The sequence below is a fragment of the Scyliorhinus canicula genome, chromosome 18 (assembly GCF_902713615.1).
Source record: "Scyliorhinus canicula chromosome 18, sScyCan1.1, whole genome shotgun sequence".
NCBI classification, from domain to species: Eukaryota; Metazoa; Chordata; class Chondrichthyes; order Carcharhiniformes; family Scyliorhinidae; genus Scyliorhinus; species Scyliorhinus canicula.
The window spans coordinates 99,760,298-99,786,341 of record NC_052163.1 but is presented as its reverse complement, the minus strand read 5'-3'; the positions used below and the strand labels follow the sequence as shown (position 1 = coordinate 99,786,341).

The 26,044-nt window shown below is 45.9% G+C and overlaps 1 protein-coding gene across 1 annotated transcript in view; it reads right to left on the bottom strand.

Annotated features, from left to right (window-relative positions):
- LOC119953774 (dedicator of cytokinesis protein 7-like) overlaps positions 1 to 26,044 on the bottom strand; it is a 328,309-nt gene that overhangs the window by 2,889 nt on the left and 299,376 nt on the right. Inside the window, 2 exon segments of the mRNA XM_038778389.1 lie at positions 3,091 to 3,197; positions 5,800 to 5,943. Coding sequence (XP_038634317.1) covers positions 3,091 to 3,197; positions 5,800 to 5,943 — 251 coding nt within the window.

The following is a 26,044-nucleotide window of genomic DNA, read 5'->3' as shown; positions in this document are numbered from 1 at the left end:
GAAGGTCCTGTGCTGGGCAAAGCAGAAGCGGGAGGTGCAGCGGCTGGAGTTGGTATACGCATATACCAGGACTTTAATGTGGAGTTAGCGAGGAGGTGGGCTGCCTTCGGCTGAGTGAAGACAGCACTGTATAACAGCAAGGTGTAGTGAGGCACAGTGTATCCAGCTAAGTTGAGGGTGACCTACAAATCCAAAGACTTTTATTTTGAGACGGTGGAAGCGGCGGAGGTGTTTGCGAAGGTAGAAGGGCTGTGGCAGAATTGAGAAATGGGACTGAGGACTGGTCTTGTACTGAGAGTAGGGGGTTGGTAGGAGAGTATGTAGCTGTTTGTAGCTTTATCTTTTCACGGCATGTTGTTGTATGCACTAAATGAGTCGACGCTGTCTATTTGGACAAGGTAAGAGTTGGGACGTTCCTTTGCAATGCTGGTTCTATGGGGTTTGGGTGGGTATGCAGGGGTTGTGTGTTAAAGGGTATTTCTTTGTTTTTCCGAGGACCAGGCAGGGGGGAAGGGGACCCGGGCGGGGGCCTCCACACTGGCTGGTTTAAGCCGGCCAGTGAACGGGAGTGAGGTGGGAGGAGGGGCTGTGGCCATCAGAGCTTGGTAGAACAGGTTTTGATGAGCCTAGCCGGGGTGAAAAGCTGGGGAAGGGACCGATACTGGGTGGGGTGTTTTCGAGAGGAAGTGGAGGGGAGGAGTCTGGGAGGGGAGGGGGGTGGGGGTGGGGGGGGGGGGTGGGGGGGGTGGGGGTGGGGGGGGGGGGTTTACAAGTCATGGGTGGCATTCATTGTCCACTTTTGTGGATTGGATGGCCTTGAATATTAGCGGTGGGGGGGGGGGGGGGGACTATATATGTTAATGGTGACCATGGGCGATTCCTGATTCTTTTTCTGGGTTTCCATGGAGATAAGTTGGGAAGCACTAAAATGACGATACATGATGTAGATGTGGGAAGTGCTGTTGCAATTAAACAACATCCATTTGGACTTAACCCTTTAAATTTGGCACAGGTTAACAAGGAAATTGAAAGTATGCTAAGTATGAGACTAAACAATCCAGACAGCTGGTTGCATGCAAGCTGTCAATCACAGCCTCATAAAACAAATTCACATTGATGCGAATGAAAGTCTTGCAGATCAAAGGTGGTTAAAGCCCAGCTGATATGGATTTTGTTTTCTAAGAATTTACAGGTGCTGCTTTCTCTGCCTGAGCCAGCAGGTGTATTGCACTGGTTAGTTTTAAAGCAGCGATTCTTCGCACTGTCTTAATCTGGACTGCTATCTAGCTTCCAAGCAGGGGTCCTCGGTAATAAGGAGAGTCTCTGGTGGTGGGGGGGGGGGGTCTCTTCCACGGGGGTCTCTCTTCTTGAGGGATCTCATTAGGGGTCCTGCCCACCCCAGCGTAAAATCGCTGCGAGGTGGGGGCGGATGGGAACCCAGTGGGAATCCTGTCCCTGGAATTTCATGCTTCCCCCTCCCCTGTTTCATTCAAACTTACTGGGGAAGGGAAGTAAAATTCTGGACATGAAAAATTTACAACGCAGAAGGAAGGAAGTAGCCCATTTCTGTGCCAGATGTAAAAGTGATATTGAACCTAATCCCACTGTCCAACTCTTGCTCAGTAGTCCTGTAGGTCACAGCATCTCTAGTGCATATCCAAGTATTTTAAAAATGCAATGAAGGTTTCTGCCTTTAATATCCTTTAAAGCAGCAAGTTCCAGATTCCCACCTGCCTCCACGTGAACGAAATACTCCTGAACTCCCTTCTAACCATGCTGCCAATGCCAATTATATTGAACCTTTGCTCGCGGTTGTTGACTTCGTTGCTAAGAGAAATGGAGACTTCCTGTCGACTTCATCCAATTAAATTTCAGTTAAATCTCCCCTCAATCTCCTCTGTTCCAAAGAAAACAACCTTCAAGTATCGAATTTCTCCTCATAATTAAGATTCTTGAAACCTGTAACATCCATGTACTTCTTTTGAAATGTAGTCAATGTTGTAATGTAGCGAAATGTAGTAGCTAATGTTCACACAATGATGAAAGGAATAACCAGATAATATGCACTTTTGATTGTGTTAACTGAGAGAGGAGGAGAGATCCTCTGCAGTTTTCCATGTGGCGCCATCTTTGTCCAATTGATGGTGCTTTGGTTTCAAATTTCTTATTCTTGTTTTCAAATCCCACTACTGCCTTGTCCCTCCCTTATCCATGAAATCTCCTCCAGCCCTGCAATCCTCTGATATCCTTGCATGCCTCCGATTCTGGGCTCATGCCCTGACTTCCATCGCTCCACCATTGCCGCCTTTAACGCCAAGGGCCTAGGCTATGGAATTCAATTCTGAAATCTCACTGCTTCTTTACTTTTGCTCCTCATTTAAGATTGCGCCTGAAAACCTACCTCCCTGACCAAGCTTCTCGTCACCTGTCCTAATATCTCTTTATGAGGCTACTGTGAAGCACCTCGAGATAATTTATGATCCTAAAGGCACTTCATAAATCGAAAGATTTTGATGTTGGTTCAACACTTCACCTGAAAAATGGCTCCTCCAACAGTGCAGAACTCCCTCAGCCCAGTTTCTGCGATCAAGGCTGCAGAGTGTGATTTTAAACCCTTCTGATTCAGAGTGAGAACACTGGGCCAAGGGTAACAATGAAAGACCATTAGAGAATCAAAGGGAATGATATTATCTGAGGGACAGGATAAAATAGGAGCAATGAAAATCTGGGGAAGGGATTTGAAATTAAAATTCAATGTTCTGGAAAAGTACAGCAGGCCCTTTAACACCATTCATTCTGACACTGAATATCCTCAGCCTTTTTGCGAAAGGAGGTATCTGGGCTTGAGCCAGTGAAACGGCAAGGCTCGGTAGACAAATGTTTGTTTCACAAACCTCATCTTCATCGCAGAGAAAGTTACGCATTTATTCTGGGTATAAAGTATATAAAGTTACCAAAGCTCCATGAGGAACCGGTGGTGTTCCAGTAACTGTATCTGAGTCACCACTCTGTAAATAAGGAAGTGTTCCACCCACATTGAATATAACGTTGACATCATTAAACGTGAGCTGACTGGAAGGGGCTCCTTACCGTTTCAGAAAGTCTTTGAAACAGATTCGGAGTTTGTTGTGGTGTCGGAAAAGCTTTGGATCGTCAGGAATTTCAGACAAAAATACTTGAGCTACCTCTAGAGCACCCTGCAACAAAAGTCCACAAAACATTGGCATTTAGTACCCATTATACCCTGGTCCATACTTGTTTCTGCTGTGTGTGTTATACCCTGCTACATACATTGTTCTGCTGTGTGTGTTATACCCTGCTACATACATTGTTCTGCTCTGTGTGATATACCCTGCTACATACATTGTTCTGCTCTGTGTGATATACCCTGCTACATACATTGTTCTGCTCTGTGATATACCCTGCTACATACATTGTTCTGCTGAGTGTGATATACCCTGCTACATACATTGTTCTGCTCTGTGATATACCCTGCAACATACATTGTTCTGCTCTGTGATATACCCTGCTACATACATTGTTCTGCTGAGTGTGATATACCCTGCTACATACATTGTTCTGCTGAGTGTGTTATACCCTGCTACATACATTGTTCTGCTCTGTGATATACCCTGCAACATACATTGTTCTGCTCTGTGATATACCCTGCTACATACATTGTTCTGCTGAGTGTGATATACCCTGCTACATACATTGTTCTGCTGAGTGTGTTATACCCTGCTACATACATTGTTCTGCTGAGTGTGTTATACCCAGCTACATACATTGTTCTGCTGAGTGTGTTATACCCTGCTACATACATTGTTCTGCTCTGTGATATACCCTGCTACATACATTGTTCTGCTGAGTGTGTTATACCCTGCTACATACATTGTTCTGCTGAGTGTGTTATACCCTGCTACATACATTGTTCTGCTGAGTGTGTTATACCCTGCTACATACATTGTTCTGCTCTGTGTGTTATACCCTGCTACATACATTGTTCTGCTGAGTGTGTTATACCCTGCTACATACATTGTTCTGCTCTGTGATATACCCTGCTACATACATTGTTCTGCTGAGTGTGTTATACCCTGCTACATACATTGTTCTGCTGAGTGTGTTATACCCTGCTACATGCATTGTCCTGTTCTGTGTGTTATACCCTGCTACATACATTGTTCTGCTCTGTGATATACCCTGCTACATACATTGTCCTGTTCTGTGTGTTATACCCTGCTACATGCATTGTTCTGCTGAGTGTGTTATACCCTGCTACATACATTGTTCTGCTCTGTGATATACCCTGCTACATACATTGTTCTGCTCTGTGATATACCCTGCTACATACATTGTTCTGCTGAGTGTGTTATACCCTGCTACATACATTGTTCTGCTCTGTGTGATATACCCAGCTACATGCATTGTTCTGCTGAGTGTGATATACCCTGCTACATACATTGTTCTGCTGAGTGTGTTATACCCTGCTACATACATTGTTCTGCTCTGTGATATACCCTGCTACATACATTGTTCTGCTCTGTGTGTTATACCCTGCTACATGCATTGTTCTGCTGAGTGTGTTATACCCTGCTACATACATTGTTCTGCTCTGTGATATACCCTGCTACATACATTGTCCTGTTCTGTGTGATATACCCTGCTACATACATTGTTCTGCTCTGTGTGATATACCCTGCTACATGCATTGTTCTGCTGAGTGTGTTATACCCTGCTACATGCATTGTTCTGCTGAGTGTGTTAGACCCTGCAAATGCATTGTCCTGTTCTGTGTGATATACCCAGCTACATGCATTGTTCTGCTGTGTGTGTTATACCCAGCTCACATGCATTGTTCTGCTGAGTGTGTTATACCCTGCTACATACATTGTTCTGCTCTGTGCTTTATACCCTGCTACATACATTGTCCTGTTCTGTGGGTTATACCCTGGTGCATACATTGTCCTGTTCTGTGGGTTATACCCTGGTGCATACATTGTCCTGTTCTGTGGGTTATACCCTGGTGCATACATTGTCCTGTTCTGTGGGTTATACCCTGGTGCATACGTTGTCCTGTTCTGTGGGTTATACCCTGCTACATACATTGTCCTGTTCTGTGGGTTATACCCTGGTGCATACATTGTCCTGTTCTGTGGGTTATACCCTGCTACATACATTGTCCTGTTCTGTGGGTTATACCCTGCTACATACATTGTCCTGTTCTGTGGGTTATACCCTGCTACATACATTGTTCTGCTCTGTGTGATATACCCTGCTACATACATTGTCCTGTTCTGTGGGTTATACCCTGCTACATACATTGTCCTGTTCTGTGGGTTATACCCTGCTACATACATTGTCCTGTTCTGTGGGCTATACCCTGGTACACACATTGTTCTGCTGAGTGCGTTATACCCTTGTACATACATTGTTCTGCTGAGTGTGTTGTAACCTTGTACATACATTGTTCTGCTCTGTGTGATACACCCTGGTACATACATTGTCCTGTTCTGTGGGTTATACCCTGCTACATACATTGTTCTGCTCGGTGGGTTGTACCCTGGTCCATACAGTTTTCTGCTCTGTGGGTTATACCCTGGTACATACATTGTTCTGCTCTGTGGGTTATACCCTGGTGCATACAAATTACATTTCCATCTTATAGAACATCAAGAGTTTCCTTAGCCTCACTCCCCTCAAACTCGCCTTTAACAGCAGACACAGCTGTACATATTCTTTATACTTACGGAAAGGGATCGTCTCTATTCCCATGACTCCTGCCCTGATCAATGCACAAACCTGGTTGACGGTGGTGCCAACAGAACCCTGCAGCACCATCTGCAGCAGCTTCATGTTGGCCGGCTTCTCAGTTGTTGCCTGTGCCAGCTCGCGTGTTTTCTTTTGCATGTCTTCAATCACTGCTTCAATTGGTCTTAGGTTAATCTGCAAAATATGGATTACGAACTGGGATTGAGTATGGAACGCAGAGAGAGAGAATTCTGGGAAACTTGCAAAAAAATCCCATGCATTCCTCTGTGTATGTATACCACCGACCTCACACTCTCTCCCTAACCTGTGGGAGATGGTGTCTCCGGCAGCGATACTCCCTGGCTATTCCCAATAGTGAAATCTGCTGAGCCCATACTGTCACTGAGCTCAATCCTATGAGTCAGTGGGAGAGGTGGTCCGGGCTGTATGAGCAGTGGGGAGCTCATCAGTCACGGAGCCACTTTCAGCAGTTAAACACCAGCAGGATTCTTGGGTGGGGCCTGATGCACAACCAGGTTTCCATCACTGTTGCAGACATTGGGCTCATTAATTGTTTTGTATCCTATCTATGAATATATTAAAACTTTCTACCCACAGACATCTCCCATCTAAATCCTATTGCTCTGTTTCTGCCACATTCTAATTCTTTCACTATCAATTCCAATGTCCATTTTTAATGATAACCACCATGTAAACAAGTCACATTGTAAGTACACCTCCCTGACACTGCAGTATGGCATCCCATTGCTCCTCAGCCTGTGCAACAGAGAATTCCCTCCGCACCAATCACTCTACGCCCGTGTCCCCGATTCATGCACGCTTAGCTGTGATGCAACCATCTATTCACACGAGACGGTTAGTAGAAGTGAACAGTGGTTTTAATCAGCTAGATCTGTGCCTGCCTGCGACTGCTCTGTACTGACTGCTGCCTACAGGCTGTAGATCTATATACCACTCCCGAGGGGGCGGAGCCACAGGCGGAGCCCACAAGGGCATCAACATAATACAACACAATACAATGCAATACAGTGGTGAATTGTAGCCGCAATACGTTCACCACAAGCTGTTGAACCGCAAATAATTGAAAACTGTCAAGTGCTCCCTCAGCACGGTATTGGAGTGCCTTCCTAGATTTGAAGTCTCACATGAGCCAGAAAAGCAGGCCAGAAATTGGAACTGTAAAATGGGACAATGCAGAATAATGGATTTGAACAACTTAAACCAATATTAACAGGTTCAGTGGGACCTGCCATTTTCAATGTTGTGTTATGTTTCTAGGCCAGGCATGGTCCAGGTTCAGAGGTTGAAGTTAAGCTCATTTCCCGAGGTGCAGGTTCTCAACCACAAGGTATCAGATCACAGCGTCCGAAGTCAGCTCATGCACAGCAGACTGTCTCATTTCACGGTCATTACATTTTTCCCTTGTCTATCAGTCAGATAATTAGCAGCTAATTTTATTTTAGGCGTGCCGTTTGTGCCGAGTCCCCATGTCATCTCTTCCTCATCTTCACTGCACAAGTTTTACTTCACGACAGGAATGCGCCCTCTCCAGTTCTCTCTATGTAACGTGTTATCATAGATGCCATAGAATTTGCAGTGCAGAAGGAGGCCATTCGGCCCATTGAGTCTGCACCGGCTCTTGGAAAGAGCACCCTACCCAAGGTCAACACCGCCACCTTATCCCCATAACCCAGTAACCCCACCCAACGCTAAGGGTAATTTTGGACACTAAGGGCAATTTATCATGACCAATCCACTTAACCTGCACATCTTTGGACTGTGGGAGGAAACCGGAGCACCCGGAGGAAACCCACGCACACACGGGGAGGATGTGCAGACTCCACACAGACAGTGACCCAAGCTGGAATCGAAGCTGGGACCCTGGAGCTGTGAAGCAATTGTGCTATCCATAAGGCTACCGTGCTGCAAGTAATGATAGACCAGTACCTACCTGAACCAGAGACCTCCCCAGTGACCTGGCCAATATTTATCCCTCATCCAATAACACTAAAACAGATTCTGGTCAACATCACGTTGCCGGTTGAAGAGGGAAAGGGCAGGGGTCCAGCTCAGCCCATGTTTGCAGCTACATGCTCCTTCTAGGCTTCAAAGGGATGAAACTATCAAAAAGTTTCCTAAATTGGGGGCCTCTTGGTTATGCTGCTGTAATGACTCTCAACCTTTTGGCTAAGACCAAAGTGTAGGATCAACGTGAGAATGTGTGTAATGCTTGTTCTCGTCAGCTTGGATCTAGTACGTGGGGACTATGAATTGGATCCAATTTGAATTTGAATTAGTTTTTGGAGCAAGCAAGGAGATAGATTAAGGGCTTTTCCTGTCACTCTGCTCTTTGGCTTTATGATTCTGAGAAAATAAAACATTTCTTAAAAAAGTAGACCTGAAGCGACAGGTGCACACAAGCCCTACCCGTTTGACAACTGAATTTGTACCAGGCACCGATAGGTGCCGTTAAGATCCCGATTGGCACATTTTCCTGGTTGGGGCAGGACCCTTGACATGTAGAAGTCGCCAGCTTCCCATTTGCAGCTGCTAAACCATCATGGCAGACTGCGCCCAAAATTCACCACCGCAATGCTGATATCTTGTCCAAATTCTGATGGAAATCTACTCAATTACCCGCCCCTGCCCCACCTCCTTAAAAAAAAAGTAAAGTTTGTTCCAATTCATTGTTAGAAACATAGACAATAGGAGTAGGAGGAGGCCATTCGGCCCTTCCAGCCTGCTCCACCATTCAATTATGATCATGGCTGGTCACCCAATTCAATAGCCTATTCTTGACTTTCCCCCATATCCTTTGATCCTCTTCACCCCAAGTGCTATAAATAATTGCTTTTTGAAAACATACAGGGCTGGATTCTCTGTAGCCCAACGCCGAAATTGGGATCGGCGATGGGGCAGAGAATAGTTTCCGAAGACAGAATCGGGGCAGGCGGCGGGTTTGACGCCGATCCGCCATGCTCTGCCCCCTCCAAACTGCCGTCATCGGGACATGCGCCATGTACCGTTGCAACGATGTTGGCGTGTCATCGGCCAGCCGGCCCTCGATGGGCTGAGTTCCGACGCAGCGGGCCACATGTGGTCCAAGCGGTCGGGAACCCGGCGTGCCAGCTGCGGACAGTGTCCAGCACTGCCACATGCATCCGGGGTCCATGCTGCTGGCCAGGTGGGGGCTTCTGCTAGGACTGGGGGTAATGGTGGGTGTGGACAGGGGGTGGACTGTGTGATTGCAGTTGGCGGGATAGGGTTCGAGCATGGCTGGCGCCATGTTTTCCGGTAGTCAGCCCTGCGCACCCACGGCCCGGGACCTGCTGGTTCTCAGGCTGTTTTCCGCACGATCCGTGGGCGTTTCAAACGGCGCCGGTGCTAGCCTCACTAAGTGGCAGTTCGCACCGGCACTTAGCCTCAGGAATGAAGAATCCAGCCCTCAATGTTTTGGCCTCAACTGCTTCATGTGGTAATAAATTCCACAGGCTTACCACTCTCTGGGTAAAGAAAGTCTCCTCATCTCTGTCCTAAATGGTCTGCCCCGTATCCTCAGGCTGTGACCCTTGGTTCTGGACACTCCCACCACCTGCAACGTCCGTCTTGCATCTGCGCTGTCTAGTCCTGTTAGAATTTCCTAGATTTCTATGAGACCCCCCCCCCAACCCCCTCATTTTTCTGCAAAAATAACCCTAACTGACTCAATATTTCATAGTCAGTTCCGTTGACACACGAATCAGTCTATTCCTCGGGCTGCTTACTTTGGGGTAGACAAATTCCTTTCCATGTCAATAATCATCTACCAATACGGTCAAGATTATTTGCCTTAATTGCTGATCGCCAGAGTAGTTGGGGAACAGACTGTACCAACTGGGCTGTGAATGAAAGATGCCCTTAGCAGAATCAGGAGAGAGTTGAGCCGGACTAAGGAACATTTCTTTTTAACTTTGAAACATTGGGACCAGATTGTGCAATCGATATGGTTCTCGAAACAGGCAGCACTGAACGAAATACAAACCTCAATCTTACTAATTCTGATGGCACAAAAATAATTTAAAACTTCCCTTTCCAGGGGCTCTCGGGCTCAATGACTGGAGAAGGTGGTTGGAGACTGAATCGTGAACATTTTGATCAGTTCTATCCTTATATGGCAATCAGGTCTTATGACGGGGCTAGGCTGCTGATTTGAATATTAAAAAGGGCACACGGCCTGTGAGAGTCTGGTGCTTCAGCCCTCTGCTGAATTTGACGTGCCAACAAAAGGGAAACTCTTCTGATTCCCATTTCGAAGCTGTTGCCAATCTTAGCAAGGATAAGTTGGTGCTGTACGGTGTAGATGGTTTTCAGAAAGGATTCGATGACGTGTCCCCGGAGAGATTCATTGGACAAATTTGGTGAAGAATGGGAAATGTAGCAGCATTGGATGGAAAGTTGCTCGAGGACAGGAAACAGAGTTAAGCTAAAAGGGAGTTGCACAGATAAAGATCAAACCATCTCTTCCGGGACCGTTTTTGATCCTTTGGTGATGTGGGCTTGGGAAATGGGAAGCACACCACTGAAATTCGGTGAGAACACAAAAGTAGGAGGGTTAATAATTAGTCAGGAGGACTGTAAAGGACTGAAGCTATGGGGATAATGGGGCTTTGTGTTGGCGCCATCATAAACGCCGGAGCGTTTTACGACGGCGTCACCTGGCCGCTTGGAGCAGCGATCCTGCGCTGCACAGGGGACCAGCACAGCACTGGAGTGCTTCACGAAGCTCAAGCTGCTGATAGGGGCCCCAGCACAGCCGGCGCGGGTCCACACATGCGCGTGGGTTGCCCTACAGGGGCCCGGCGCAGAGGAACATAGCCCCCCCCCACCCCGGAACTAGCCCACCCACCGATCGGTAGCCCCCAATCATGGGCCTGGCCACTGTGGAGGCCCCCCCAGAGTCAGATACCCCTCCCCCCACCAGGACGGCCCCCGCAGCCTGAACGCCGAGGTCCCGTCGGGTAGGCCCACACGCGAACGACGGCAGCGGGACTCGGCCGAACATGGCGGGCATTTGGCCCGTCGAGCACAGAGAATCACCAGGGGGGGGGGGGGGGAGAGAGGGAACGCGATGAGTGGCCCCCGGTCATTGGGAAACCAGCCCTATGTTCTCCCGTCGGAGCTGAACCGCCTCTGATCGCGCTCACGCTGGGAGTAGGCATCTTGAGGCGATTCACTATCCCCACCCATGCAAATTTGTGCATGTCGGGGAGCGCAAGGGATTCTGTCAGGAATTCAGCTATCGGGCTGCCTGCTCTGAGATCCAGCAGCTGGTCCCTCCTCACCACGGGGACTGGGTCACTCCATCCCCCCCTCCCCACACACACACACATACACACACACAAAACACAAGCATAAGAGTGACCTGATCCCCCCACAGAGACCCACAACAATGACCCCCCCCCTAACAACAGTGAGCCCCCCTATACCAGAGCCCCCCCCCCCTCCAAACCTGGCCTTCCATCAGGCATGCCTGCCTGGAAGCTGAAGTGCAGTCCAGACTCTGCTGGGAAACATCAATGGGAAGGGAAATTAAATTAAGCAATACAGACATGTGGCTATCTAGAAGCTGTCAATTACTTTGAAAAAATAATATTTTTATTAAAGATTTGAAACAGAACAATATAGCAAAAACACCTCACCTAAAAAGATATTTTTAAAAACAAATAACGCCCCCAGCCCCACCGATACCCTGAATGCCCCTCTCCTCGAACAACTGATGGTGATTAACTCCTGAAAAAAAGGACATGAAAAAAGGACAGAACCAGTCAACCAACACCCTGACGGTGTACTTAACCTTCTGCAGATACAAGACTTCCATTAGATCACTCAACCAGGCCAAGGCACTGGGCGGAGTAGGAGACCTCGACCTCAGCAGAGCTTGCTCCGGGCTATCAAAGAGCTGCGGTGAGGGTGCCTGCCTTCACCCCCCCACCCCCTCCGTTTGCAGCCCCAGCGAGCCCGACACTCCAAAAATGGCCACCAGATCAACATTGGGAATCGCTGACGTGGTGTTTGAAAACAGAGACCCAAAAGCTCACCAGCTTGGGACACAACCAAATCATGCATGTGTGGTTGCCCTCCACAAATGTGATGAATGGTTACTGTACCCTTAACACCATGTAGGTGATGCCCCTTTAAGACCGGGTTTGGAACCCTGGGGGACTCCGCCTCCGCCCACCAGGGAACCGTATATAAGGTGACGCCCTGTAGGTGGCACTCAGTAAACACACATCTTGGTAACTGGTTAGTTCTCTGCTTATTAAAGCCGTCATTTACCATTCCATACTCTTGTGTCGTTATTAAGGGAACGACAACAAATAAATCCCCCAATCTCTCAAGCCCCTACCCTCCCCAGATCCCAAACATGGTGTCTAATCCCGACAGCTGAAATAAGTGATTATCACAAATAATTGGCAAACATCGATATGGATCCAAGCTTAAAAGTACTACCTAAACTGCTTCCATATCCTCAGAGTGGATACAACCACTGGGTTTGGAGAGTACCGTGCCAGAGAAAACAACAGCAAGGCCATCACCATTGCCCTCAAACTAGAGCCCCTCCACCAACTCATCTCCATCTGTTCCCCATATAGAACCTGGATCACTGCACCACCCCAGCAGCAAGGTGGACAACGCTAGACCCCCTCCGACTGCCTGTCCCTTTGAAGAACAGTCCTGAGGATCCTTGCAGTCCCGCCTGCCTATAAAAAAGATGTTACCAACCTATTAACCCAAACAAAAAAAGATTTAGGGAGAAAAATGCTGGGGGTTTGCTGGTGGGGTCTGGTGGAGTGGCTATGGGTGGGGTGGGTAGGATTTGCATTGAGGGGGGGGGGGGAGGAGATCTCCCGGTGGATTTGGGGGGGCACTTACCTTATATACTAATGCCCTCGGCCCACGCCAAAATCCACCATGTCAGGTCCACACTGAAAAATACTTGTACTGATCCGCGCTTGTATGAATATCATGGATAATCTCAGCCGGTGTGGGAATTCAACCCAGGCTGTTGGCGGCGTTCTGCATCACGAACCTGCCGACTGAACTAACCGCCCCCACATGACTGACACGTTTCTGACACATGACTGCAGATATCACTGTTACATCATGGTCTGCATCACTTATTATCATACCCTTTTTTTTCTTTTTTTAATGAATTTAGAGTACTCAATTCTTTTTTTTCCAATTAAGGGGCAATATAATGAAATGAAATGAAAATGAATGAAATCAAATGAAAATCGCTTATTGTCACAAGTAGGCTTCAAATGAAGTTACTGTGAAAAGCCCCTAGTCGCTACATTCCGACGCCAGTTCGGGGAGGCTGGTACAGGAATTGAACCGTGCTGCTGGCCTGCCTTGGTCTGCTTTAAAAGCCAGCTCTTTAGCCCTGTGCTAAACCAGCCCCATATAGCATGGTCAATTCACCTAACCTGCACGTCTTTGGGCTGTGGAGTGAGATCCACGCAGATACAGGGAGAATGTGCAAACTCCACACGGACAGTGACTCGGGGTCGGGATCGAACCGGGCTCCTCAGCGCCATGAGGCAACAGTGCTAACCACTGCGCCACTGTGCCACCCCATTATCATACCTATTCCATGAACTCATTATACTGCACCTCCCCTTCCAAAGTATAATATGAACTTCTTAATAATTATGTTGACCTATGTTTTAAACTATTTACTTTGCTTTTCTGTCGCTCCCTTTTACTACTACGGATTTTATTCAACTCCTACTCCTATACCACCTCATCCTCACAAGTCATTGTTATGAGGGAGTTAATCTCCTGCAGTGTTCTTGGCTCTCTGAAAAAATGTGTGTCTCTCTCTTGGAGGACAACATCAACAGTGAAATGGAAGAGCGTCATTACAGGATCTGATGGTAATCAATGTGTAGACTTCAGGGCCACTGAACAGTAAGAATCATAAAACGTTTTTAAATAAAGGTTGATCCATGGAGAAGACTGAAGAACATCAACACCTGGACTCTCTTGAACTATCCTACCCTCAATTATCTGTCCCCAGTCTACTTGGGCCAACTCTTTCCTCAGGCCTGCATAAATCCCTCTGCCCAATGCTAAAACTCTAATCTGGCACTCTGTCCTCTCTCGATCAATCTGAATTTGAAATTATAGCCTGCTGTGATCACTCCTTCCAAGAGGATCTTAATGACAAGACTATTTATCAAATCTTCTTTGTTACATAATGCTAAATCTAAAATAGCCAGCTCCCTGGTTGGTTCCACAACACATTGCTCTAAGAAACAATCCCTCATGCACGCTATGAAATCTCCCTTGAGGCTACCCTTGCCAATTTGATTAATTCAGTCAATATGCATTTTAAAATCACCCATGATTACCATTGTGCCCTTCTCACAAGCTTGCATTATTTATTCGTTTATACTATGTCCTACTTTGGAAGTATTGGGCAGGGGCCTGTAAAGTACTCCTACAAAGGAGTTTTTTCCCTTACGTTTTATTTCCACCCAAATTGATTCAACATTTTGGCCCTTAGTGCCAATATAATTTCATAATACAGCCTTGATGCCACCTTTAACCAATTAAGCAACTCCACCTCCTGTTCCATCCGGTCTATCCTTTCAGAATACTGAGTACCCTTGGACATTGAATTCCCAGTCCTGGTCCTCCTGCAACCACGTTTCAGGAATCCCCACCAAATCATGCCCATTTGTCTCTATTTGTACTGTCAGCTCATTGAACTTTTCCAAATACTGTTAGCATTTAGGTACAAGGCTTTTAAATATGTCCTACTGATTTGTCTTTCCCTTGCAGGATTTTGTCCATTACGCTTTTCAGACATCCTGACCTCCTTTATTAATCTCTGATAACATCAAGCCTCATCCCTAACTTTCACTCTCACATTCTCCTTACATTTTGATTTTTATGTTTCCTTTCCCCTCCATAGTAGTTAAGACTGTTCTGTTCATCCTATTAACCTCTACCTTTTCCTCACATGCCAACCTGCTGCTTTGGTTCCTTATTAACCATTATACTGCTTGTAGCTTTACCCTTCCCTTCCCCCTCATCTCTCTCACACGCACACACTCATCTCATCTCTCACACAAACTCATTTTATCTCTCGCACACACTCATCTGTCTCTCACACACATATTCATCTCCCTCTCACTCACACATTCAACTGTCTCTCACACACACATTCATCTCTCTCACACACACATTCATCTCTCTCACACACACATTCATCTCTCTCACACACACGCATTCATCTCTCTCACACACATTCATCTCTCACACACACATTCATCTCTCTCACACACACATTCATCTCTCTCACACACACATTCATCTCTCTCACACACACATTCATCTCTCACACACACACATTCATCTCTCACACACACATTTATCTCTCACACACATTCATCTCTCACACACACACATTCATCTCTCTCACACATACATTCATCTCTCTCACACACACACTAATCTCTCTCACACATACATTCATCTCTCTCTCTCACACACATTAATCTCTCTCTCTCTCACATTCATCTTTCTCACACACACACTAATCTCTCTCTCACACACACACACTCATCTCTCTCTCACACACACACTCACCTCTTCCTTACACACATGCACAGACAAACCCTCAGCCCACACTCTCACATGCCAGGGATCCTGGTTTGCCCTACACCCCAACTCTTGCCCCATCTCCAAGGTCCCGCTCCCCACTGCTCCCTCTCCAAGGCCCCACTATCACCATTGCTCCACCGTCTGCACTCACCCTGATCTTGAAATTTGAGTTTTGTGCTGTTTCCAGCTCGTCCAATCAGAGGCTGGATTCTGGAGAAGCCAGCTTCTGATTGGACAAGGAACTTTGTAACGTTTTTCAAGTTGTATAGATCAGCCTGTCTGTTTCGTGGAATCCAGTTTCAGAACCCCTGCTCTATCGAATCGAGCGTTTTGCTCTCCCTGGACAACTCTTCATGGTTAACCAATGATAAACAGGCATTACATTGGTGAGATGAAAATCTGAATGCTGCTTTGCCACAGCAAACATACCTGACTCCTCAAAAAACATTTTAAAATTCAGCTGTAGATTCCCACAGTGTACCGAACTCTAGGACAGCATCGGGCTGGTTTAGCTCACAAGGCTAAATCGCTGGCATTTAAAGCAGACCAAGCAGGCCAGCAGCACAGTTCAATTCCCATACCAGCCTCCCCGGACAGGCGCCGGAATGTGGCGACTAGGGGCTTTTCACAGTAACTTCATTGAAGCCTACTCGTGACAATAAGCGATTTTCATTTTCATTTTTTCATTTCTAATGGAGTATTCGGTCCTCCATCAGTTTCTTTCTCATTACCGTCTTCTGGGAAGGGCCAGCCCAGGTCCACCTTAACCAGGTCTTCTTGTGGATGGCCTTCTGTGTCCGCATTCTCTGCACCACCTTCAAAAAGAATGGAGGGATCTACAATCTGAATATCCGCCCAAATTCGAGTCAATGAAGTCTCTGTGATGGAGAGTCAATCGCCGCTCAATGAATCAACTTCACCAGCTGCTGTAGGATGACAATCTACTGGCTCTATAAATAACTTCGGAAATGTTTCCACGGAAGGCATCCAGTTTCACCATCTGTTTATTTGCAGAATACCGAATCGTGTACTCAATAAGGATTTATGTTGATTGTGAACAACACAGAGGGAATCAACAACCTTTTGCTCGCTGTTGTGAAGAGCGGTAATTAGCCGACCTTTGGGTGGAAAGTGTGTGCCACCTGGACCTTGCGATTTAATATCTGATGGATGGAGGGGTATTGACTGAATTTTCCCACCAGCTCCAGTAAAAATTAGTGTCAAAGCCTTTAACTTGCACTGACCAATAGTCTTGATTAAGACCATTTACATCCCGAGAAGCTCTGTAATTTGAAATTATTTTCAATTTCTTGGATGGTGTACATTTCATAAATATTCTCTTGCCGTCTGTCTATATTAAAGTTGTTGGATTTACAGAAATGCTTGAAATGTCCAGTCTTCCCACACTGGAAACATCTGTACCGCAAAGTAAGCATCTCAAAATGGTTGCAGTGGCGATTTCTGCCCTTTCAACCTTACCGTGGGCCTACCCAGTTAATGCAGTCATCCAGAGCCTCGGTGCTGCAATGGATTACAGCCCAAATTATCTGTCTGAGTTGGGCCTGCCTCATGTATTGAGCTGCTCCAGATTGAGCATCTCCTTGGTCTGTTAAAAATTGTGGGCCCCAGTGATAATACGGTCGTGAAAAAGTTCATCCTCCAATGCATTGTATCCATAAGAGATAGCTCGATGATATAGGTGGGGAAGAAATAATTCGACGGATTCCCGGATCTTAGATTAAAGCGGGTTTGCTCAATTATGAGGTTTCGTGTCGGGCTAAAATACATGTTGGCTTTAAGGATGCTGCCGAAGGCTGCGGAGGTCTTTTCCACTCTGTCTCAAGAGGACATCGCCGGCATTGCTGTGACACGAAGGAATAAACTAACTGGATGATTCTGCTTTTTTAGCAAGAGGGTACAATGCTGTTCAATACCGGAGGAAGCATTCGTTCCATAACTCCCATTTCTGACCAACTATGGGTTCTCAAGACTTTCAATAAGGTTGAGATTGGGGCAGTGACTGTTCGCCAGGTACCGACATCATCCCCACTTTTCAGTTTACCTCCTTTTTAGGTAGGTTTGTAGATTCCTCCTTCTACCACTTTCTTCCACATTCTCTTCATGGTATAATCTCAGTGCGCATCTTCACATTGGTGCCACCACCGCTGCTACCATGTTGCATATCCAGATCGGTTATTGGCCTATCATATCTGGGGAGACTGTAGTCTTACTCTGGCACATGATTCAAAATTATTTATTTGCAGTTTATCGAAGACAGGTTACAGAGTAGGATATGTCTGTCACAAGTCTAGACTGTTCCTACCTCTGGCCCAAGTGTTTAACACATAACTGCTGAACTATAAACAGAAAACGCTGATTTTGTTTCAAGCATCTTTTGTTTTGATTTCAGATTTCCAGCATCCGCAGTATTTTGCTTTTACGTGACTGCTGATGTCACTATTACATCATGGTTTACATCACTCATTACCATAACTATACTATTAACCCATTACACTACACAAGTAATTGAATTCTTTTTTCAAAGCAGTTTTTCACTGGTTCCATCACCCTTTCACTTGCTATTGGACAAATAGAAGGCTGGAAGCTTCTTAAAGCTGTACTGCCTCTATCATCTGCACCTGCTTGTCCAGTAAATGGTGTTGGTGGGCTGATTTAGGAGAAGCTATACATATCCTATTGAACGGACATCTGTACTGGGAGGTTCTGGAGGAGGAAGAGCAGTGGACACATGCCAGACAGAGCGTTTACACATTATTTAGTTTGCAATTGCTCCAGTAAAGAACCAGCATAGACATCGAGGGCTGAATGGCCTCCCTCTCTGTAAGGTTCTATAGTTTTATAACGTTTTTTCATTCTGGGATTGTCCCTTGAATATGATTTTTTTTGTAATTGCTTATATGGGATCCATGAGGCACAGTGACATAGAGCTGAGTCAGAAAGTGTGGTACTTCAGGTGTTGAAGGTTTATTTAGCAGGGGCACTGGGTAGGAGTGAACGGTTTCTGAGGAGCTGCAGCATCTGTCCTCCTTTAAGTAACTCTTAAGATCTACAAAGCTGAACAAGTTTTTGGTCACCTTTCCTATGGCCTTTGCGTTGGCCCAGTGCCGATTTTGCTCCTTTTGCACTACCCTGAAGTGCCCAAGATATTTTCAAATAAATACGAACACCCATATAAATGTAAACACACTGTGTTGCGCACACTGACACACACACATGAAGACACACAAATAAATAGTTCATTTAACAGATCCACATTAACATGATCAGAAAACCATAAAAATACAAATATAAACGAAAGATTTTCTTCCGATTTTCAAATGTCCGATTTCTTAATATTTACTTCAGATTTCACTTCCTTAGTCAATGACTGAAATCGTAACCGCCTCGAATATTGCTTGAATGCCTGTTTCTCGCTTTGCTCAGTTACTGCTCTGAGAACTGGTGAGCTGTTTTATCCGGAGAAATATACCACATATTGTGACAAGTGCTTAATTGGCTGGAGTTAGGAAGTGGACTTTTTAAAAAGAGAATATGTTGAAACAGATTTTAAATCAACAGCAAGATGGCTGCTATCTTGACTATGGGCGGAACCTTATCAGAATTTGGCACAGTGCCAGGCTCAGACTGAAAACTGGCATGTAACTCTCCAGTTGCACAAACCAGGGGCGAAATTCTCCGACCCCCCCCCCCCCCCCCCCCCCCCCGCAGGGGAGAATCCCGCCCCAGTTTTCTCTCCAAATCTTGAGCCTCTTTAAAGAAAAAAAGTTGGTGGGTCTGGTTTACGCCGTCACACTGGCAGGGCGGGTCCTGTTAGTGCCGGCAACCAGCTCCACAAACATCAGTGCGCCATCTTTAAAGGGCGCCAAGGAAGTATCGGGGCAATCATCGGGGGCAGGGGAAGTATCAGCAACGTGTTTCCCCCGCCCCCCTCCTCTACTTAGCACCTGCTCTCCCTCGTGCCAACAAGTTCCCCCCTCAGAGCACGCTTTCTTCACATTAATGGAAACCACCCTCCATGGGGCTCCCATCACAGCCCGACCCTGGCACTTCCCCCAGCACAAGTGGACACTGCCATGCATGTCCTCCCCCCCCCCCCCCCCCCCCCCCCCCCCCCCAATCCCCTGGGGGTTAAGCCTCCCTTTGCGCCCTGGGAGAGAAACCCTCGATGGTTACCCGTTTTGCTGAACCTTTTGTAAACCTTGCCAACAAGACATGAATATTTAGTGAGGAGGGAATCATGTGGCGGGGAGGCCTGTTAATTATATTAAAATACATTTAAATGAGTTTCTCGCCATTTGGGGGTGTGAACCTCATGATGTTTCCGGCAAGGGGTGGGGGAAATCGGGAATTGTAATGAATCGAGAAACGCAATTTCTCTTTGACATTGATCGCGAGCTGAAAATCGCCCCCGATATATTTCACATTCCAATCATATGGCGAGGAAATGGCAAGTCTGAAAAGCTGCATGTCCCCCCCCCCCCCCCCCCCCCCCCCCGCAATGCCGGGTACCATGAAAGACCCTGGGCTAGATTCTCTGATTTTAAGACTAAGTGTTGATGCCGCCGTGGGAACAGTGGCGTTTTATGACCAATAAAATGGCGCAAAACGGCCACCGATCCTCCGTCTGGTGGGGGGCTAGCGTAGACCCCCTCCCCCCGGCTCTAACGGCGGTACGGCCAGAGAATTGCCGGGTCCGTGGCCACGCATGCGCACAGCGGCGGCCTGCGCGCAGACCCATGTGCAACATGGCGCCGGCCGCACGCAGACCCGGAACTCGGCCCATTGGGGGCGGAGCATCGGGGCGAGGGCCTCAGGCAACGGCCTGAGGCTATCTCGATGGCGTGCGTCGTACTCCTACAGTATGCAATTTTGGAGGGGGCGGAGCATCGCAAAAGCGGCGCTACCCCCAACGTAGATAGCCCAGCCAATCGCCGAGCGCGATTTCGGCGTCGGAAACCAGAGAATCCCACCCCCTATCTTCCTGCCCTGTTGACAAGGTATTCATGGAAATCACATTCAGTATTCAACAGCTGAAGATGAACCATTCAAAGGTTAATTGCTTGGAAAGATAGCTCTCCACATAGGCTGATCAAGTTACACTTGGAATCCACAATTATGTTTGAATTACTGACACTTGGAGAGAGAGAGAGACGTCACATGACCAAACCAGTCTTTTGTGTGGTTTAAGCACATGGTTACTGAGCAGCACGAATCCACCAATTGATCAAAGTGGAGTACAAGCCTCTTTCTCTCCTCCAAGCGTGGTCCCTTCCTCCTAATTTGACATTTTTTCTCCATTCTGCAGCAGACTGAAATCACTTAAAGAAAGAATTCAACTCCACACAGCATTTCCAGGAAAACCAGCTAAATCTTTGAACTGCCTCAGTACTGAAAGCGAGACAATTGGATTCGGCCAGTAGCCAGCAAACACTCCCAGCTGGAAACTGTGAAATTCATTTATTTCTTACGGTCTATAATTTTGCCAAATATATCCTGCCCTACTCTTGTGCATGTGAACTCAGTGTGTGGTGGAATTTGGAACATTTGTTTTTTAAACCAGGTCAGTTTTAGCACCCACAAAATAACCTGAAGAAACCTAAAGAAAATCTCTCTGAATGATTGTTTTCTGATCACAGCACATAAACAGTTTAGATTCACATTCTACTGGCAAAGATATCCTTATCTAAAATTTCAAAATAAGGTCTGTTGCGGAAAAACAAAGAGAGGGAAAAGAGGGGAGCCATTTGACACCTCCTCTCTTGGTTATAACCCACTCAAAGGCTATGTCTTTGTATTTTACAGTAATTCTGAAAATCCTTTCTTTAATTTTTCTTCTGACATCAAGCACACTTGCCCATGATTAACAATTCAATAAATCGCATTTATATTGCACACTGTCACATTTAAAAGTCTCGAGTTGCTTCATAAACAATTTTTCTGAAGTGTAATGACTTCACCCGAACTTTAAAGCAAAATGTGTGCACAGGAAGATCCCACATATGACAATACAATTTGGTGGACGTGGTTAAGGGAGGAATGTAGACTAGAAGCCAAGTCTCTTCCAATACTGTCATGAGATCTTTAATATCCACTTGGACCACCAGAGGCAGCATGGTAGCACAGTGGTTATCACAGTTGCTTCGCAGCTCCAGGGTCCAAGGTCCGATTCCCGGCTTGGGTCACTGTCTGTGTGGAGTCTGCACGTTCTCCCCGTGTCTGCGTGGGTTTCCTCCGGGTTCTCAGGTTTCCTCCCACAGTCCAAAGATGTACAAGTTAGGTGGATTGGCCATTCTAAATTCCCCTTAGTGTCCAAAACTGTTTGGTGGGGTTACTGGGATAAAGGGGATAGGGTGGAGGCATGGCTTAAGTAGGGTAATCTTTCCAAGGGCTGGTTCAGACTCGATGGGCTGAATGGCTTCTTTCTGCACTGTAAATTCTATGATTCTATGATTCAGAGCAGGTAGACAATTTATTGGCTCATTTGAAAGATGGCATCCCTGATGGCACGGTCCTCGTTCAGGACTGCATGGGAATGTCAGCCTCATTATTAGCTCAAGCCCTGGTGTGGTTGGAAATTGATTACGAGATAGGAGGCAGAGAGTAGAGATGGATTGTCAAGAGTGAAAATTGATGTTCCATCAGGATTTGTACTGAATTCTCAGCTTTTCATCTTTAATCAGTAAGTTCAACAGGGCGGGGGGACCGGGACGCACCGCTGATTGGTAACCCAGAACTATAAACATCTCCAAGGCACTGCCTTGCGCAGATAATAACAATAATAATCTTTTGATGTCACAAGTAGGCTTACATTAACACTACAATGAAGTTACTGTGAAAAGCCCCCAGTCGCCACATTTCACAACCTGTTCGGGTACACAGAGGGAGAATTCAGAATTCTCAGCCGGTACGGGAATTGAACCCGCGCTGCTGGTCTTGTTCTGCATCACAAACCAGCTATCTAGCCCACTGAGCTAAACCAGCCCTCAGATGTCATCTCCATGCTGGCTCCTTCCAGACTCTAACTCTTACTAACCTGAACATCCTTATACTTCAGCTCCACCAAGTCCTACTCAAATATATTTACAATATAATCTTATTTATTTGCTACGTCTTCTCCCCTGCAACCATCCCCCCCCCCTCCCCCTCCCCCTCCCACCAACACCACCACCACCCTGCCCTTTCCCAAGTCTCCGACATCATGGTTTTTTTCTGTTCCTATATATACCGGAGGGTATATTCACTCCGTGCATTCCTCGGGTGGACTTTGTTTTTGTTTGTGGGCCTCGCCATGATCTTGCTGGATGTTGATGTTTCAAAAATTCATTTCCACCTGCTTCAGCATTTCAGCTAAATATATGTTTACTCTCTTATTTCTCATTCCTTTTTCAAGCTTATGACTCTTTCAATTTAGCTCAGCAACTGCTCTGCCAAGTTCAGTCATCTTTGTGTCTGGATTTGCTTCACAATACTGCATATGTCAACTTTCGTTTAATTCAGATTAGATCGGATTTCAAGAATTTCATTAGTTTTGGCTGTTAATTCTGCATGCGACCAACTGTTCTGCTTCATCAGTAATTCCTTTTTCAGTTCCAGGCATGTTTTATGATACGTAATAGATACTTCTGATATGTGAAGCTCATCCAGTCTGATTTTTAATTAGTTAACTCATCTTCCATCTGTGAAAGTTGCTTCTGAGCAGTTTTTCTTTAGCAGAACCTAATTCCTGTGTGAATTCCTAATTCTGGTGTGTGATTCTACAAGCTCACACTCCTTAAGATTACTTCTGTTAATTGTTTCTGAGGCTCCTCAGGCTCCTCTGTGAGAACTTTGACTTTTTTTTGCAACTGTTGAACCTTTTCTTGTTATTCTCGGTTCTCGTTTTTCATTGCAGCCACATCGTTTTTCAGCAATTCAGTGGTTCTCAGTAAGGTTAAGGCGTTCAATGCTTTTTTCTTCTAGTTCCTTGAGCATCCGATTTACATTTTCCAATCTTATTTCTTTCTTTTCTTTCTCAGTCTGCAGCCGAGCTTTGTCCTTGTCCTTCATTTTGGTTTCAGTGTTGGCCAGATCTGACTCCAGGTAGAAAGACTTAAATTGTTTCAATTCTACAATTGTGCTATTCCTGGCTTCATTATTTGCTTGCAGTTTGGAAAGCTCTATGGATTTTCCTTTCAGTATTTCCTCTTTTCCATTCAGTTGGTTATCCAGCTCTTCAGTTCGGACGTGACTCTTGGCTTCCTGCTGGAATACTGAACATCGCTGAGTCTTCTCCACCAACTGGTTCTTCAATTTGTCCAGTGACATGAAATGAATTTTGCTTCTCTTTGTAATTTTCCAGAGGAACAAACCTTAGCCTGTGGGATCCTTGTCGAGTGTGATGATCCTTCAACAGGTTTCACTTTCCTTTGCAAAGCTCAATTGCTTTGTCTTGAGTTTTCTTGTAATTCAACAGAGTCTGCTTGACTTTGTTCTGCTGTTCAACCCTTCTGCCATTGAAGGCAGTATTCACATTGATCTTATAGGACAATTAGCTGTTCTTTCAAATGTTTATTTTCTTATTGACCTTTTGTCAACTCACGCTGTGCATCAGTGAATTTCTTTGTCGCTACTGATAGTTCCAATGCGGCTTTTCCTGAAGTAGTATTCATCAACTTTTTCAGCTCATGTTTATCCAGGACCACATATTTTGTTTTATTCATTCATGGGATGTGGGCGTCGCAGGCTGTACCAGCATTTATTGCCCATTCTTAATTTTCCTTGAAGGGGCAGTTAAGAGTCAACCACATTGCTGTGGGTATGGAGTCACATGTAGGCCAGACCAGGTAAGTACGACAGATTTCCTTTCCCAAAGGACATTAGTGAACTAGATGGGTTTTTACAACAATCGACAATGGTTTCATGGTCATCATTAGACTTTTAATTCCAGACTTTTATTGAATTCATATTTCACCATCTGCAGTGGCGGAATTTGAACCTGGGTCCTCAGAGCATTACTCTGGGTCTCTGGTTTACTAGTCCAGTGTAAATACCACTGTGCCACCACCTCCCCCAATGATTTTGTTGAGTACATTTTCTGCCTGCTGTTGTGCATAGCTGTACTTCTGATTGAGTTCTCCTAACTCAACTTTGATACATTTTCCTGTGGAACAGCTTCATTTTTTTTTGCTCACTTTGTTTCTTTGGATTACCTCCAATAGCTTTCCTTCATTCACAGCCATCTGCTTGCTCCAAACTGTCATCTGAAGTTGCAGTTTGGGTAATGTATCAGCATTTTCTAAAAGCTCAATTTGTAAGCCGTTCAGCTGCTTCTCAAGCTCTTCTTCCTTCTGCACAAAACCCGTCGGCTTGTGCACATCATTGAACTGACTTGGTCTGCAACCATTTTGTCATTTGCATGGTGTACTGTCTCTCTTGTCTCCATCACTCAGGAGTCTCCTGTCTCCCACGCTTGGTGGTCACCTGCAGAGTGGATGATTGTCCTGCCTTCCAACCTTTTCCAAATTTTGCTCAGCCTTTTTTTATCCAGCCAGTTCTGCCAATGGGCCTCCACATGCCCTGGTTGAGTCCTTCAGCCTCCACAACCACAATGGCCCTTCTTTTTAGGTGAGCTCCAACTGTGTCTACAATTTAGGCACACCTCTCACAGGTCAGACTGCAATTTCTTGACTTTTTGTGAATGCTTCCTAAATTTCAAGGTCCATCCCCCATTGTCACCATGTTGTAAGGTTGTTTAGTGTCATACTAAGAAGTTTGATGCTTGTATCGTTGAACATGAACTATTTATTTGTAACCCATAACTATACGCCTCTCCATGGGTGCTGTCTCCATGTTGCTTTCTGCCAGACTCCACTGCACACAGTCCACCGCCATGTGGCTCTCTACGTCATACCGTGGGTGGTACTGTTCTCCAAATCCCACATTAATCCTTACTAATCTGAACACACTTATACTACAGTTACAATTTCCTCTGGTATGGGAATCCAGAACAAAAGGAGTACAACCTTCAGATTAGCCATAGAAATTCAGGTGGGAAATCAGGAAACACATCTTCACTCAAAGGAAGTAAATGCCTGAAACTGTCTCCCCCAAATCAATAGATTTTCGCTATAGGCAAGAATATCTGGGAATATGGAGCAAAGGTGGGTAAATAGAATTGCGGTGCAGATCAGCAATGATCTAGTGGACAGGCTTGAGGGGCTGAATGGCCCACACCTATTCTGACTCACATTCAGAGAGCGTTAACAATAACAACACCAACTTTTATTGATATTATTTACATAATAAAATATCCCGAAGCACTTCACATGAACTTTAAAGCAAAATTAGACACAGAAAACAATATTAGCGCTGCTGACCTAAAAGCAAGAGGTAGATCTGCAACGCCGACTGAAAGGGACGAAATAGAGGTAGAGAGGAGGAGAGATTTAGGGGGGAATTTCCAGGACTGGAGGACCAGGAGTCACAGCAATCTCTGGTGAGGCAATTGAAATCTGGGTTGTTCAAAAGGCCAGAACTAGAGCAGTGTGGAATTGTGGCACTGGAGGATATTATAGAGGTAGTAAGGGATGAAGACACAGCGGGATTTGAAAAAAAAAGGATGAAA